At 42.8% G+C, this 17,587-nt stretch overlaps 1 protein-coding gene across 1 annotated transcript in view; it reads left to right on the top strand.

Moving 5' to 3' along the window:
* musk (muscle, skeletal, receptor tyrosine kinase) overlaps positions 1-17,587 on the top strand; it is a 208,747-nt gene that overhangs the window by 71,024 nt on the left and 120,136 nt on the right. The window contains exons 7-8 of the mRNA XM_063048989.1: positions 12,287-12,411; positions 13,327-13,486. Coding sequence (XP_062905059.1) covers positions 12,287-12,411; positions 13,327-13,486 — 285 coding nt within the window. The remainder of the gene's footprint in view (positions 1-12,286; positions 12,412-13,326; positions 13,487-17,587) is intronic.

The raw sequence follows: 17,587 nt of genomic DNA, 5'->3' as shown, positions 1-17,587 counted from the left end.
ACATTGATTTCGCGAACCTCCAGTAATTGCCCCCTTCACCCTTCCCCATTCTCATTTCCCTCTCTCACCCTATCTCCTTACCTGCCCATCACATCTCTCTTGTGCTCTTCCCCTTTTCCTTTCTTCCATTGCCTTCTGTTGTCTGCTATCAGAGTCCCCCTTCTCCAGCCCTTTATCTCTTTCACGAAACAACTTCCCAGCTCTTTGCTTCACCCCCTCCCCTGCTCCTGAATTCACCTATCACTTACTACCTTGTACACCTTCCTCCCCTACCCCCACCTTCTTACTCTGACTTCTCATCTCTTTTTTTCAGTCCTGATAAAGGCCCAAAACGTCCACTGTTTACTCCTTTCCATAGGTGCTGCCTGGCCTGCTGAGTTCCTTCAGCATTTTGTGTGTAGTATGAGGGTTGGTTAGAATTCATGTCACGCCCTCATTGGAACCTCTACTTCTCTGTTTCCCAGCTTGATCATTGCTAGAACTCAAAGACTTCCACATGGCAAGGGGCAAGGAAAGTTTGCCCATCACTCAGCCCTCAGTAGACATATGGAAGGGACTGGCCCCTCCAGGATAGGCAGGTCCTGATACCTGTTTGCTGAACAGTCAGGTAGTTCGTGATAAAGAGACAAATATTCTGGTCAAACACCTGTCATTTCTGGTGAACAGCTAATTCTTGATGAAGCTGTACCTCAGTTACCCGTAGCCTGAAGGAAAACCACCCTAAAAGTGCTGAGTTCTGTTGACATACCTCTCAAAATTGAGAATTACTGGACCAGATGCATTTGAATTTGTCGAGCTCCCAAATGTGTGGTAAGAAGCTGATTTACATATGGTAATGAAGCGTGCCACCTCCCTTGGAGAAGCAAAACCTTGTCCAATGCATGCATATGCTAGCTGCCATTTAAGATGTGTTGTGCTTTTTATTAATTAAATGCCTTCTTCACTTGCTCTGGTCCATTGGAGTTGGGGAGATGCAGAGGGTTAATACCAATCGCCATCTTCAACCATAGCTGCTAATATTTGCCTCTGTTAAAATCATCACCAGTAATTAGCTAGCCTGGCAATGAGCTTGCTTGCTCTCCATCTGTTTTTAGCCTTGACGCTGACTGCTTGACCATGTTGACAGGACGTTTCCTTACCATCAGTATCATCTCAAATCTCTACAAAACACTAGGTAGTCAACAATTCCATCATGGCACATTAATACGTTCTATGAATTACATCAACACCTCCAACATCCGATTCTCAAGAGTTTTACCATTTGTCCAACCCCCACCCCTAATCATCTGCTTCCCCCACACTCTGCACTAATCTCAAATCATCTATGAGCAATGAATACACTCAGACATCAACCCACTCCTGTCACATCTCATTATCTCAGGATGCACTGTTGACTTAAGGGTGAATTATCAATATAATGGTGGTTAAGTATGTGTGGACTAATGTTTCACTTACGAATCTGCTCCTGTGGCTTGATTAACAGCTTTGATTACAGTGCCCACGTTTAACCTTATTTCTTCTCTTCTGGTGTTCTGGAAGATTTACTCGTAACATTTTTTTTGTTTCTTTATGGTGATAGAAGGAAATGAAACTCTGCAGGACTTCAAAGGTATCCTCAGCATGTCCATGTCAACTGTGTCTAGTGGAAATAGATTATCATACCAGATACATTGCTTTGATGAATTTACATTGTTTTTATCTTACATTAAATGTGGCTATCTGCAAAATATTGTAATACCAAAATCAGAAATTCGAAAGCATAAAAGTTGGTCTAAATCAGTAAAATTGGTCAATTAGGCAGAACAGATAGCCTTCATTGAACTGAGAGAATGGAAGTACACTCAGAGGTCACTTTATTAGCTACACCTGTACACCTGCTTGTTAATGCAGGTATCTAATCAGCCAATCATGTGACAGGAACTCAATGCATAAAAGTTTGCAGATATGGTCAAGTTATTGAGCAGACCAAACATCAGAATGGGGAAGAAATGTGATCTAAGTGATTCTGACTGTGGTATGACTGTGGGCGCCAGATGGGGTAGCTTGAGTGTCTCAGAAACTGCTGATCTCCTGGGATTTTCATACACAATAGTCTCTAGATTTTACAGAGACTGGTGAAAAATATATAAAATATTCGGTGATGAAGGAGGTCAGAGGAGAATGACCAGACTGGTTCAAGCTGACAGGAAGGCGACAGTAACTCAAATAACCACACATTACAACAGTGGTGTGTAGAAGAGCATCTCTGAATGCACAACATGTTGAACCTTGAATTGGATGGGCTATAGCAGCAGAAGACAACACAGTTCCACTTCTGTAACTAACAAAATGGCCACTGAGTGTATATGCCTGCCTGGTACTGCCATGTTAAACCTTTGCCCACTCCACACACTTTACTTGAAAGAAAGGAACAAGAAAGAGGCAATTTATTCCTTCAGATTTGTTCTACCAATTAATTTAATGGTGGCTATGAATCTCACCCAAACTAATTCAATATCCTTTAATACTATCTGGATAACCAGACTCCATCATTCTCACAGCAGGCCAGGCAGCATCTCTAGGAAGAGGTACAGTCGACATTTCGGGCCGAGACCCTTCGTCAGAACTAACTGAAGGAAGAGCTAGTAAGAGATTTGAAAGTGGGAGGGGGAGGGGGAGATCCAAAATGATAGGAGAAGACAGAAGGGGGAGCCAGGGCGTTCCAGGACGAGGGAGATGTCCTCCTTTTTTAAAGAAAGGGGCTTCCCTTCCTCCACCATCAACTCTGCTCTCAAACGCATCTCCCCCATTTCACGCACATCTGCTCTCACTCCATCCTCCCGCCACCCCACTAGGAATAGGGTTCCTCTGGTCCTCACCTACCACCCCACCAGCCTCCGGGTCCAACATATTATTCTCCGTAACTTCCACCACCTCCAACGGGATCCCAGCACTAAGCACATCTTTCCCTCCCCCCCTCTGCTTTCTGCAAATATCGCTCCCTACGCAACTCCCTTGTCCATTCGTCCCCCCCATCCCTCCCCACTAATCTCCCTCCTGGCACTTATCCCTGTAAGCGGAACAAGTGCTACACATCCCCTTACACTTCCTCCCTCACCACCATTCAGGGCCCCAGACAGTCCTTCCAGGTGAGGCGACACTTCACCTGTGAGTCAGCTGGGGTGATATACTGTGTCCGGTGCTCCCGATGTGGCCTTCTATATATTGGTGAGACCCGACGCAGACTGGGAGATCGTTTTGCTGAACACCTACGCTCTGTCCGCCAGAGAAAGCAGGATCTCCCAGTGGCCACACATTTTAATTCCACATCCCATTCTCATTCTGATATGTCTATCCACGGCCTCCTCTACTGTAAAGGTGAAGCCACACTCAGGTTGGAGGAACAACACCTTATATTCCGTTTGGGTAGCCTCCAACCTGATGGCATGAACATTGACTTCTCTAACTTCCGCAAATGCCCCACCTCCCCCTCATACCCCATCCGTTATTTATTTATATACACACATTTTTTCTCTCTCTCTCTCTCTCTCTCTCTCTCCTTTTTCTCCCTCTGTCCCTCTGACTATACCCCTTGCCCATCCTCCGGGTTTCCCCCCCCTCCCACTTTTCCTTCTGTCTGGGCCTCCTGTCCCATGATCCTCTCATATCCCTTTCGCCAATCACCTGTCCAGCTCTTGGCTCCATCCCTCCCCCTCCTGTCTTCTCCTATCATTTTGGATCTCCCCCTCCCCCTCCCCCTCCCACTTTCAAATCTCTTACTAGCTCTTCCTTCAGTTAGTCCTGACGAAGGGCCTTGGCCCGAAACGTTGACTGTACCTCTTCCTAGAGATGCTGCCTCGCCTGCTGCATTCACCAGCAACTTTGATGTGTGTTGCTTGAATTTCCAGCATCTTCAGAATTCCTCGTGTGTCCATCATTCTCAGTCTTGAATGTTTATAACTAACCCTGAGCACTTTGGAGGGAAAGAATTTCAAATTCCCTCTTTCCTTTGTATAAGGGGGTGTTTCCTGACTTTTCCTTGAAGAGCCAGGATAACTTATTCACATTTGGTCCATCTGGCCTATGCAACAAACAGTTATGCTGCTATAGTTTCATGGTGGGGGCTCGTTGGACCAAATAGCCTCCTTCTATCTTGTTATGATCTTAAGTCAGTAAGTTGCTTCCAAACTTAATTGTCTTCCATTCACTTTGTGCAAGTTTCCTGTTCTTTTCCTTTCTAAGTGTACATCCATATTTTCATATGAATTTAAATAGAAACTGGACAATGAGAGCTCAATCAATTCTCCAAAAGCAGTCAGAATATCTGAATGTCCGTGACTTGAGTTGGTTAAATATTTGCTTTAACTTAGGGAGAGATACAGCATAGAAACAACCCGTTTGGCCACAAGAGTTCATATTGACCATCATCTGCACATTTACACTAACCTACATTAATTCTATTTTACAAACAAGAGAAAATCTGCAGATGCTGGTTTTATTTTATTCTAAGCACACCAACTTCTCCCAGATTCGACCACTCTTCTAGGCAAATTTTACAGGGACTAATTAAGATGCCAAGACACATATCTTGGATATGTGAGGAGATCAGGATTGAACTCACAGAGATGTGAGGTAGCAGCTCTACCACCTGTCCTACTGTGACATACATGGGTTTTGACTGGACAAAAGATGGCTGGAGTCGCTAAGCATTTTTGTGCAAGTGTGTTTATTCAGTGCGTCAAAACATTCAAACTTACAAAAATTAACAAAAAGAAAACTGCCAATATTTACAAAAAGATGTCTATCAGAAAACACAGCAAATAACTCCATAATTTATCCAGTGTAAACTCTGAACATCTCAATCGATCTCTCTCCCTCTACTTCTGAGAGTGAACCACTCTTTTTAAAGTTAACTTCAGACTGCGCAGGAATCAGAAAATGATGCACCCCACAATGTAGTTCCATTCATATTACAAAATAAACTGAACTATCTATCTTAAATATTGTACATAAATAATATAAAGCCATTTACACATCCACATTACTAAAGAAATGGAACATTCCTACATGTATGGCTGGAAAGGCATCATAAAGCCAAACACTTTAGGACCCATTATTAGAATATACCGGGGAAAGACATTGAAGTGCGCACACTCAGCACAACAACAGCAGAATCGCAAGGCAACGTTTGTGCATGTAAATATGCACGTGTGTGGAGTGCGTTTACCGAGCACTCTCCGTTACAGCCTCTCTGCCGCTTCGGGTAACAGTTCACCTCATTTACTTCCACCACTTCCAAAGATATGTCAGATGTCCCTCGCTCACTTTCACTTACGACTCAGCTGAATCTCTGTTGGGAAGCCCGTCAGACTCTGAATAAGAGCTTATGGGTTTAAGACCACTATCTGAACAAAGCACCATTTCCGGGGCTGACACTTGTCAGCATTACAGAGGCACATCCAGGCTATCAGAACTGGTGCCCTCTCCAGAGAGGGTGGTGGTGCCAGTAGTAGGGAATATGTATTACAGCTACAAAGACCCCGATTCAATCCTGATCCCAGCTGCAGTTTGCAGGTACTTTGTCTGACCATAGGTTAACTAACCACTGCAAGTTGCCCCTAGTGTGTAGGTAGGTGCTGAATCTGTAGAGAGTTAGTGTGCTGAGAATAAAATGGGATTAGTGTAGGATTGGTTGCTGATCAACGTGAGCTCGTTCGACTGAGGGGACTGGTTCTGTATGGATCTAGGACTTGTTTTGGATGAGACACTGTACCGAGTTCCATCCGCCATCTTGGGTGGTGTAAAAGGCTCCTTGAACCATTTTCAGAGAAGCTGTGGGCTTCTTCCTACTCTCTCATTTAATATTTATCACTGAATCAACATTATTGTGACAGATTATCAAGTAATTATCACACTGTGCGATCCTCTTGTGCACACATTCACTGCTGTGGTCCCCATAAGCAAAAATGATACAGCGTGTACACAGGCAGTGACTTGTGCTGTAGAAATGCACATATTTCTTTAGAAGATGTGTCAACTATAAAAATACTAGCAAGAGAAAATCTGCAGATGCTGGTAATCTGAGCAACACACACAAAATGCTGGAGGAACTCAGCAGGCCAGGCAGCATCTATGGAAAAAAAGTACAGTCAACATTTTGGGCCAAAACCCTTCAGCAGGACTTCTAAATAGAATTTCCAAATTAGTGTTATTCCATCAACATAGACAGGACACATGAAATCTGTGACTCCCGTGGATCACTTAGTCAGTGACCTAGTACAGTAGCTGCCCAGGTTAGGGTCTGTGTGGAGAGATGTGGCAGACTGAAGTCTATAGTCCAGAAATAGATTTCATGTTAAAACTGTAACCCTGTGGTTTTAGTGAGCTGCACCAAATTGTTGTTTACTTTTGACTTAATGATAGGGTGAGACCATTTGACAGAAAGAGACTGAAGCTATTTTCATCCACCTAAGAAATAAGGCACGCCAGTCAGTTGAACAGCTCCCACCTTGAGTAAGGTTAGATTCCCTGGAATTTAAAAGGTTAAGAGGGCAGTTGTCAAGAATACTCTGAAATTGTCAAGATACTAACTTGCACGCATTGAGCAAATGGAGAAAATGATATCTCCTGTTTACGAGAGTGTAAGACTGGAGGTAGATAGAGAAGGGCAGCCAAAAAAGTTCTTTGCACTTTGCTACTAAAAGAAACATACGGACAGAGAGGATAACATTTTTTTATGAGCGTAGGTCACAGAGATTGACAGTACAATAGCATAGTGGTTAGCACAACACTTTACAGTACCAGTGACCAGGATTCAATTCCCACTGCTGCCTGTAAGGAATTTGTACATTCTCCTAAAGACCACATGGGTTTCCTCCAGGTGCTCTGGTTTCCTCCCACATGCCACAGACATACCGGTTGGTAGGTTAATTAAGTCACTGTTAATTGTCCTGTGATTAGGCTAGGATTAAATCAGGAGGTTGCTGGGCAGTGCGGCTCAAAGGACCAGAAGGGCCTGTTCCACACTGTATCTCAAAAAATAAATGAATACAACAACAGCACGGGAGCAACTGGTCACATGCTGTAGATGAGTCATCAGAATCGCAATTATTTTCATTGCCTTAGATATCCTGGAAATCCATTGTTTTGTGGGAGAAAGAGATGTTTCTTTACCTACAAAAGGCAGTGGAGGCTAAGCCGATAAATTAGTTCAAGAAGCAGGTAGGCACAATTCTTCATGTCAAATTGGAGCAGATAGGGTCAGGGCGGTGGAGGGAATGACCAGTCATGATGGTATTGGATGATGAAGCAGGTCAAAATCAATGTAAGTTTATTATCAAAGTACATATACGTCACCATATACTACCCTGGGATTCATTTTCTTGTAGACATATATAGGAAAGTAAAGCACAGTAGAATTTATGAAAGAATATACAAAGACTGACAGACGACCTATGTGCAAAAGAAGGTAAAATGTGCAAATAAAAAGATAAATATTTCATTCTGAGAGTAAGAGTTGTGAAGTCCTTGAAAGTAAGTCCGTAGGTTATGGAATCAGTTCAGAGCTGAGGTGAGTGAAGTTATCCGTACTGGTTCATGAGCCTGTTACTGAACCTAGTGGTGTGGGACCGAAGGCTCCTGTACCTCCTCCTCAATGTTAGTAGCAAGAAGAGAGCATGGGCTGGATGGTAGGAGTCCTTGATGAGGTCTGAAGGGCCAAAAGCCTATTCCTGCTCATTCTTTCTGTACTTGTCTCTCACTTTCCCTAACATCCTGGCAATGCTCCAAACAAAACTTTACTGACTGGAAAGTGGCTGTTCCAATTTCTACAGTAATGCAAAGCAACCTGTAGCTAGTTGTTATTGCAACAGGATTTCTAGATAATTATCTGGGTATTATCACTGGACATAGCAAATTATGCTTCCTACATTACAATAGTATGCAGACTTCATCAGCTGTAAGCACTTTGTGGCATCTTCAAAGATTGTGAAAGCCTTTTGGTTCATATGTTGACATCAATTACACACGGACTCAGTAAATAATTTTCCCCACTGGTGTTTGAGATGTTTGCAGCATTATTAAGTCTCTCAGGAATGATTTAATTAAGGACCTATAAAATAGTTGGAAGCACATCCCATTGTGAGTCAGAGCCGTTTGAAAATGGGGAGGGGGAAATAAATAGCAATCATTCAGTTCATTATTGAGCACAATGGATAATCTGTCAACACATATTCCTCATGCTCCAACACCACACCAGGTTCTGACAGAGATGGTGAAAACTAACTGGCCTATAGTTACCTGCCTTTTAGGCCAGTTAGTTCAACATTTGTATTTGGGAAATACAGCTATCATTAAAGAAGAAATGGCGAGGCATCTGGAAAGAAATAGATCCATCAGACAGGCGCAGCATGGATTCAGCGAAGGCAGGTCCTGTGTGACAAACTTACTGGAGTTCTTTGAGGATATACTGAGCACAGTGGATAGAAGGGAACAGATGGACATTATTTATTTGGATTTCCAGAAGGTGTTCGACAAGGTGCCGCTTAAAAGACCATAAAAAGGTGCGTAGAGTTGGGGGTGATGTATTAGGATGGATAGAGGATTGGTTAAATATTAGAAAGCAGAGAGTTGAGATAGATGGGTGTTAGTCTGGTAGATGGCCAGCCCTTTAACTGACAGCAAGTCTCAATCCTCTGGTTAGGAATTTGTTGCAGTACTTGAGGCTTGTGTCCTTTGCACAGTGCAATTATGCGCAAGCTTTTTAGGTAAATGTTGGAAACATTTAACATTATTGTGCATCCCCAGATGTATTTTGTTCCACTTAGAACTGAAAGTAAGCACAGGGCAAGCCAGGATGTCGGGAACTCAGTGAGGTGATATGGGATGGGAAGGACTTGGAAATAGGAATGAGGATTACATACATGGCTTAAGATAGAGAAGTAAGTGGAATTAATGCATTGCAGAGAATGTATTAACTAAATGGCACAACGAATTTAGAGAACTACATGTACAGATTGAATTTCCTGCATATATTATCATGGATAAAGTATAATTTTGAAATAAAATAGGGACAATGATTCTACAGTTGAGGCAAATTCTGAACATAGGGTAATACAGGTCAGCAAGTATTGACAAAAAAGAATGAAGTCAGTTGAAGTAAGCTAAGTCAGAGACAGCAAAAATCATGTCAAATGTATTGCCATGTGTGCAACTGCGGTGGAATACAGATACAAGGAAAAACTTGCAACAGTGTCACAGGGCACAAGACAATAGTGTAAAAAGCACAACCAGAGAATAGTCAATGTAGTGCAAGAGGATTCATTTTTTTCCCCAGCTTTCTTGATTTTCCCAGCTCTAAAAGCAAATAAAATGTAAATACTGAAAATTTGACATAAAATCAAAAATGCTGGAATGCTCAGCAGGTCAGCCAGCATCTGTGGAGACATGAAGTTTAAATTTCAGGGCCATTTCAGAGCTGCTGATGTGCGAGGGAGAAGATGGGCCAGGAGAACTTCAGAATAGCCTCGTCTAGGAAGAACTAAATCAGGAGTGAGGATGTTGGCAGTGGGGCCTGACATGGGTAATGCTGTGGAGCCAGTGGTCTTTGCCGAGACTACATTGCCTGCTCTTGCCCCTCAGTCAAAGAATGAATAGAGCAGGGAGAATGGAATAAAATTTTTGTTTGCAAATCATTCCTGTTAAATTCACAGATATGTTACAACTTTTGCTGCCTTAGCTCCCTCCAACTGAGTGCAATCTTTTTAGTCTAAGCTTGCTGACCTGCATTTCCTCATGTTCTGAAATTACCGTAAATGTAGACAAACTGAAATGAAAACAGAAAATGCTGAAAATAATTAACAGGTCATGCAATAGAGAAACAGTCGATATTAACAGAGATCCTGATAAAAGATCACTGGCCTGTTTCCCTTCCCGCAGATGCAGCCTGACCTAGTGAGCATTTCCAACATTTTCCGTTGCGTAAGATTTCCAGCATCAACAGTTTTTAGAAAAAGTAAATGATTTTATTCCATTCATGGATTTGCTGGGTTTAGGAAGTCTCCACCTGAAAGAGTGAAACCATCTCATTTGAAAAATGAAATTGAATAATTAGAGGATATGGCCATGAACAATAAGAGCAAAACCTCTCATTGAATGGGTCAGCATGGGGCTGATGAAGGATGCAACGTTTTTCTGTGCTACATCAGAATACTTAGCAAGTAAAGGCATTGAACAGAGCCCACGTGGGTCACCTCACCTGTAAACGATTCAAGGTTGTTTATTGTCACAGCATGGACATAGGCCCTTCCGTCCAGATGAAACGTCCTGACCCAAAACATTGCCTCCCCAGATGCTGCTTGATCTGCTGGATTGGTCATTACATTGTTTGTTGCTCTTGATTCCCAGATCAGCGGTCTCTTGTGTCTCCCTTTGGCCGAGCTCACCCATGTCAAGCACCGTACCCACCTGAGCTGCATATGGGCTATACCCCTCTCAACCTTTCCTCTCCATATACCTGTTCCAATGTCTTTTAAAACCATCTGTGCCCATCTCCACCACTTCCTCTGGCTGTGGAGGGTGTGGACTGTTACGGTTATGGGCGGGTTACCAACCAAGTGGGATCCTTGGACATTATTCTTCAGCCATAATGAGAGCGTTCTACTTTATTGTAATTACAGCCCTTCAGGATGCCTTGGGCGTTTACTTGAATCTTACACTGCCAGTTGGGGATAAGGTTGCAGGCAAAATCCAAGTGCAGGAAGGCCTGTCGGTACCAAGTATTCAATCTGTTCTTATGATATTGCCAAGTGCTGGCATGCCGGGGAAGATCTCCTGCCAGCTGAAGCTGAGGAAGTAGTTCCAAAACAATTAAATTTGTTGCAAAATGTTGCCGCTAAAGGTTTGATCCTGGAGCCTAGACTCCATATGAATGAGACTTCAAACTAAGGCCCAGTCTAGTACTCTTGATGAATGTAAAAGACTTCATAAACATCACGCACAAAATTCCGGAAGAACTCAGCAGGTCAGGCAGCACCTATGGAAATGAATAAACAGCTGACGTTTTGAGCCGAGACCCTTCTTCAGGACTGAGAAGGAAGGGGAAAGACGCCAGAATAAAAATATCAGGGGAGGGGAAGGAGGATAGCTAGAAAATAATAGGTGAAGCCAGGTGGGTGGGGAAAGTCAAGGGCTGGAGAAGAAGGAATCTGATAGGAGAGGAGAGTGGACCATAGGAGAAAGGGAAGGAGGAGGGGACCCTGTGGTAAGTGACCGGCAGGTAAGAAGAGGTAAAAGACCAGAGTGGAAAGAAGAGGGGAGGGCGAGGGATTTTTTTTTACCAGAAGGAGAAATCAATATTCATGCCATCAGATTGGAGACTACCCAGATGGAATATAAGGTGTTGCTCCTCCACCCTGAGAGTGGCTTCATCTTGGCACAAGACAGACACATCTGAATGGGAATGGGAATCGGAATTTAATTGTTTGACCTCCAAGGAGTCCCATTTTTGGCGGATGGAGCAGAGGTGCTCGACGAAGTGGTCCCCCAATTTACGATGGGCCTCACTAATGTAGAGGAGGCCACATCGGTAGCATCAAACACAATAGATGACCCCAGCAGATTCACAGGTGAAGTGTTGTCTCACCTGGAAGGACTGTCTGGGGCCCTGAATGGAGGTGTAGGAGGAGGCATAAGAAGAACAGGAGAGTTGTTTAGTAGTGCAATCTCTTAATGACCCACTAAAACAGAGTATATGATTATTGGAGTCATAGAGAACCTATTGTCGGGAAACAGGCCTGTTGAACTAGCTGGTCCATAATGACCAAAATTCCCCTCTAAACTAATCCCGTTTACCTGAGTTTAGTCCATATCCCGTGGAACCTTCCCTAGCTGTGCATCTGTCCAAGTACCTTTTAAATATTAACGTATCTGCTTCAACCACTTCCTCCAGGAGCTCATTCCATACACTGACCACCCTCTGGGTGAAAAAAAAAGTTACCCCTCAGGTTCCCATTGAATGTCTCCCCTCTCAACTTAAAACAACCTTCTCTAATTCTTGATTCACCAACACTGGGAAAAGGACTGTTCACATTGTCATCAGATTCCAGTGTGTGGATGCTTGCTGACCCGAAATTGTCTGCTTTATTTCCTGCATTACAAAGGTGCCAATATTCATCCTGCCACAGCCTGAGGTAATGAAAGATGCCCTCTGATTTCAATGAAAACATAATAAAGCCAGCTAGCCTCCAGGCCACTGTTTGAAACGTTAACCTGAGTGATGTTCTTTATATCTTTGTTGTTTATCCCATAGTCCCTGCAAGAATTGTAAAGGCGCCCACATCACAAAATGTCAGCTTTGGTTCCGAAGTGACTCTGCAGTGCAAAGCTACCGGGTTTCCAATCCCCACCATCAGGTGGTTGGAGAACGGGAGAGCAGTGAGTCTCTTTAGTGCAGTTTTCAATGGTGTGGTTGGTGGTTGCTAGTGAGTCACTCTAATCCTTTAAGCCGGAGAGTACATGTTGTGTTCCTGCACTAGACATTACGAGAATGTGTCACTTACCTTGCAATTAAAGCAATGACATCTGGAGATCCCTGGATGATAGGCTTTAAGATCAGGCATTGAGTTCAAAATCTCCAAGGGGTAATTTATGGGCAGATCTAATTGTATTCTATTTTGGGAAATGGGTAAAAATTTGAAGGATAAATAAATATTAGAAGGAGCTAGAGAATGAGCTGTCACAATCTGAATGGACCTAAGTACCTCTTCCAGGGCTGTATTGTGTGATGATTTTGAATCCAGCTTTTGCAATATATGGCAGTTTGTGCAGTCAGTAATTTCCCACAGGCAAGAGGGAGGAAAGGCTTGGCTGATTGATACTGGGTTCAGGCAGATGCTGGAAATCCAGAGCAACAGATACAAACTGCTGGAAGAACTCAGCAGGTCAAGCAGCATCTGTGGAAGGGAATAAACAGTCACTATTTCGAGCCAAAACCATTGACCAGGACTGGGAAGGAAGGGGGAAGAATCCTGAATAAGGTGTGGGATTGGGGGAGGGGAAAGAAGTACAAGCTGGCAGGTGATAAGTGAGGGGGGAAGATGGGTGGGTGGAGGAGGGGGAAATGAAGTCAGAAGCTGGAAAGTGATGGATGGAAAGGTGAAGGGCTGAAGATAAAAAAAACTGATAGGAGAAGAAAGTGGACCATGTAAGAAATAGAAGGAGGAAGGGCACCAGAAGGATGTGATGAGAAGGGGTAAGAGGAGGGCCAGAGTGGGGAATTGAAAAGCAAGAAAGGGGAGGAGGAAGAAATTACTGGAAGTTATCCCCACTTTTATTTTATGCTTTCTCCAGGTCCCCAAGGGGTCAATGCAGAATCGTATCAAGGGAGAGATGGTGGAGTCTAGGCTGCGAGTTTATGTTACTAGACCTTCGCTGTTCACTTGCTTGACCACCAACAAACACAGTGAAGGAAGTTCCACAGCAAAAGCCACTGCTACTGTGGATATCATAGGTCAGTGAAGAGCGCTCCACACAGAATGTCTGTATACGTGCTTTGTTTCTTTTAATAATTTAGTTAGCATCAATCACAGATAGATGTTCTGGGAAAGGAATTTTCCTCACTGCGAAAAGGTGATCGGAATTGAATTTTGCGTTCTCTACAGCACTCCATCTACAGCAGGCAATAAATCCCAGATAAATACAGATTTCACAACAGTTCTGGACAATTACAACATCAAAAATTTGTAAGTTGCCCATTCTATATGCAGTCTTTAACATGGGATGAATGCACTGATGAATGGGTGAGATGGTTACAAACAAGAGAAAATCTGCAGATGCTTGAAATCCAAGCAACACACACAAAATACTAGAGGAACTCGGCAGGCCAGGCAGTGTCTATGGAAAAGAGTAAATAGTCGACACTCTTCTTCAGGATCCAATCAGAATGGGTGACATGATCATTTGTTTAATAATAAGACTAGTTGTGGAATTGTACTGGTCAGATACAGAGAGTCGCATAATGGTGACACATTGGCTAATTGTAATGATGGAGGCAATAACACTAGTGAATCACACACTGACTTGACTGAAGGCAGGCAGGTACCATCTGTATGGAGAGTGTCAGACAACATCTGGATGGAATAGATCAAACAGTCTGAATGAAGTTGCTCAGACACTGTCTGAGTGAAGAGGGTCAGACACTGTTTGAGTAGACAGTCAGACACTGTGGGGAGAGCATCAGGCATGGTGTGGAGAGGGCCAGACAATGTCTGAGTGGAGAGGTCAGACAATGTTTAGGTAGAGAACGTCAGACACTGTCAGGATGGAAAGCGTTAAACTTTGTCTCTGTGGAATAGGTCAGACACTATCTGCGTAGAGAGAGTAAGACACTGTCTGAGTGGATTAGGTCAGACACTCAGGGTAGAGATGGTTAGAGTTGTCTGGGTGGAGAATGTCAGACAGTGTCTAGGCAGAGAGGCTGAGAGTGTCACTCTCTGCATGAGATAGTCAGACATTGATCGAATAAAGTGTGTCAGACAATGGAGACTGGATGGTTATGAACTCAGAGACTCTGTTTACTGCAGTTGGCTTGGCATTCAATGAATCTCTTTCCTCTGTCCTTGCTTCCAATTCATTGGCCAACATTGAAGTGTTAATACTCCCCGTGGGCAATTAAAAACTTAATAACAACGTGTGGGAGGCCACAGACTATTGTTTATGCTCTCAGCTGTGAAGTCAAAAAGAATGGACAGCTGGTAAAGATCCTCACTAATATGTGCCTGGCCATTTTCCATTGTGCTGGCAGCTTCTTAACTTACCTCATGTTTGGCCCTATTTCATGATAATGGTCATTACCTTAGGACGATTGTTTCAAGAGGAAAACTTGTGCAGTAATAGAATTTTTTTTTGGGACCCAGCCTGCAAATGTATTCTGTCTCATTGGGAAAAGACATGCAAAAAGGGACTTGCATTTCTATGGCACTTCACGCATCTCTTTGACAGCAATGAAGTTCTGTTGGAGTGCAATTGCTCACTTAATCCAAATTTTCCACAGTAAGTTCTCTCTTTCAGAAACATGATAATGTCCAAACGATAAGTTTTCCATGATGAGGAGTGAATACAAGTTTGGCCAAGGCACCAACATGAATTCTGTTTTTCCTCTTTGAAATGGTATCATGGGATCATGTTGTGAATGCTATGTCAGTCTTATAGATTCGGTCTGGGTGAGCATTGTTTCTCGAATGTCTCATGGAATTCTTAAATACTTATGGTCCTTGGTGTTGTCCCTCATAAATTCAAACATTTTCTCCATGTCAAACCTCTCAACTCTTCTCACCTTACAGTTCCACGTAAACTCTCTCAACTCTTCCCTCCTTAACGTTCCATGTCAACTCTCTCAACTCTTCCCTCCTTAAAGTTCCATGTCAACCCTCTCAATTCTTTCCACCTTAAAGTTCCACATCAATCCCCTCAGCTGCTTCCATCTTAAAGTTCCACGTCAACCGTCTCAACTCGTTCCACCTTAAAGTTCTCATTTGGACAGTCTCCAATATGCTCAACTTTTCCCGATGAGAGGAACCTCTCTGATTAAATATCATCCTTGTAAATCTTTGGCACAATTCTATAAGTTTCAATTTGCACAAATTCTATAGATTAGCTGAGTCGTTTTTCTTTTGTATTTAAACTAGATTGTCATTGTGAACTAAAGTGTCATAACCACTCTGTCAATAATTACTGGGAGATTGTACTGATATCCTTCTGAGCACAGTATAAAGGATTGCTGTCTTCTTTACTGCCATAGAACCATACAAAGACTTATAGAAGAAACACACATACTGTGTACTTAAAACAAAAAGAATCAATGTTATTTAATAATAACAAGAGCCAATGTCATTTTCATTACCTTAGTAAAATTAGCCAAACATAACTAGAGATGAGGGAGGTATTTCTTTAGCCAGAGGGTGGTGAGTCTGTGGAATTCATGACCACAGGCAGCTGTGGAGGCCAGGTTACTGGGTACATTTAAGGTGGAGGTTGATACTGTAGATTCTTGATTAGTCAAGGCATGAATGGTTATGGAGAGGGGGCAGGAGAATGGGGTTGAGAAGGAAGTGGATCAGTCATGATGAAATGGCAGAGCAGACTCTAATTCCAAAAGGTCTAATTCTGCTCCTTTTTCTTATGGTCCTAATTATCAACATAAATACTAGAATAAGTGGTAAAATCCGGCTGGAAAGATTGAATAAGAAATTTTTCAAGATAATAAGGGGAATTGATAGGGCAGATGAAGAGAAACTCTATCTTTTGGTTGAGGAATCTAGACCTAAGGGATGTGGTTTTGAGCCAGGCTCTTCGAGGGTGAATTTGGAGGCACTTCCACATGCAATGGAACCTAGAAGTTTGCAAAATTTTTCTGTAGATGGCAATCGATAACATATCAATTGCTAGCTTAAATCTGAGACCAAAATATTTGTCTAATGCAAAAGTATTTGGAGAAAAGCCAGGCCTTTGGAGTTACGTCACCGACCAAGTACGATTCCAGTGAGGCCTGAAGCGGCTCCAAAGGCTGAATATCCACATCCTGCTCCCGTGATCCAAGCAACTGCAGATGTTTAGCCTGGAAGGAATCTGCAGAATGACCTAAAACAAATCTCTAAGTGTCCATTAGTATGGGACTAAAGCCGAGATACTGCTGGGAAGTGTAAAAGATCCAAAGGGGAGCAAACTCAATTAATAAATTTGTCAAGGAATCATTTGCTGGGTTAATGAGAGAAAAAAGTAGGTTTGGTGACAGATTGAATAGGTTTCAAAGACTGGCACAAGCACGATAGACCAATGGTTCCCTTCTGTTATGGAGAAGTAAAAAAGACTTTGACAGGCTTCTTACAAGAAAATATCTCTTAATACCTTTTAATACCTCTTATGAGGTACTAGAAAGACAGAAACCCTGGTGTGTGTACAAACTTCACCCTGTAGGTTTCCAATGAACAAATTTACACATTGCATCTAATCATACTGATGGCTCTGCCAAGAATTCTCATGTGTTGACCATGTCTACCACCTTAACCAATACCATGTATTGCAACTTGCAAGAATACAATGTATTGTGGGGGGGTCAGATGCTGGTTCCTTTTGCTGTGCCTCTGAACTCATTGTTTCTAATCGCCCTGAGCTGGCTGGCCTCATACTTGACCCATCAGCTTTACACCAGCCACCTTGACATACCTAGATCTTCAAACTTCAGTAAACTGGCAACCAAGATTAAGTATCTGTTTATAATTCCCTTTTATATCAATCAATATAAATTATTTCAGTGAATTTATGTATGTGCATTTTAACTACATTTATTAGTTTTTAATATCACAGTTCCCTGAAGGCAACTTTTAATTTTTGAAACTATTTAATTTTATTTCAGCCGTTTCTAATCAGTCATTTGACACTATCTATCGGCTGTCTAGGGACCTGAGGACGAAGCAGGAGGATACAGGCTCACATAAGGCCTAGTTGCCCCAGTCCAAAGTTTCTGCTTCCAAGGCAGCCCAATCAGAGGGGGCTTGAGGCCACTGGAAGACAAGCAGGCCCAAAAGGTCAAATGCAGCTGCGAGGAAGCGAG

The sequence above is a fragment of the Mobula hypostoma genome, chromosome 5 (assembly GCF_963921235.1).
Source record: "Mobula hypostoma chromosome 5, sMobHyp1.1, whole genome shotgun sequence".
NCBI classification, from domain to species: domain Eukaryota; kingdom Metazoa; phylum Chordata; class Chondrichthyes; order Myliobatiformes; family Myliobatidae; genus Mobula; species Mobula hypostoma.
The sequence above is the reverse complement of the archived record's forward strand: the minus strand, read 5'-3'. Positions and strand labels throughout refer to the sequence as shown.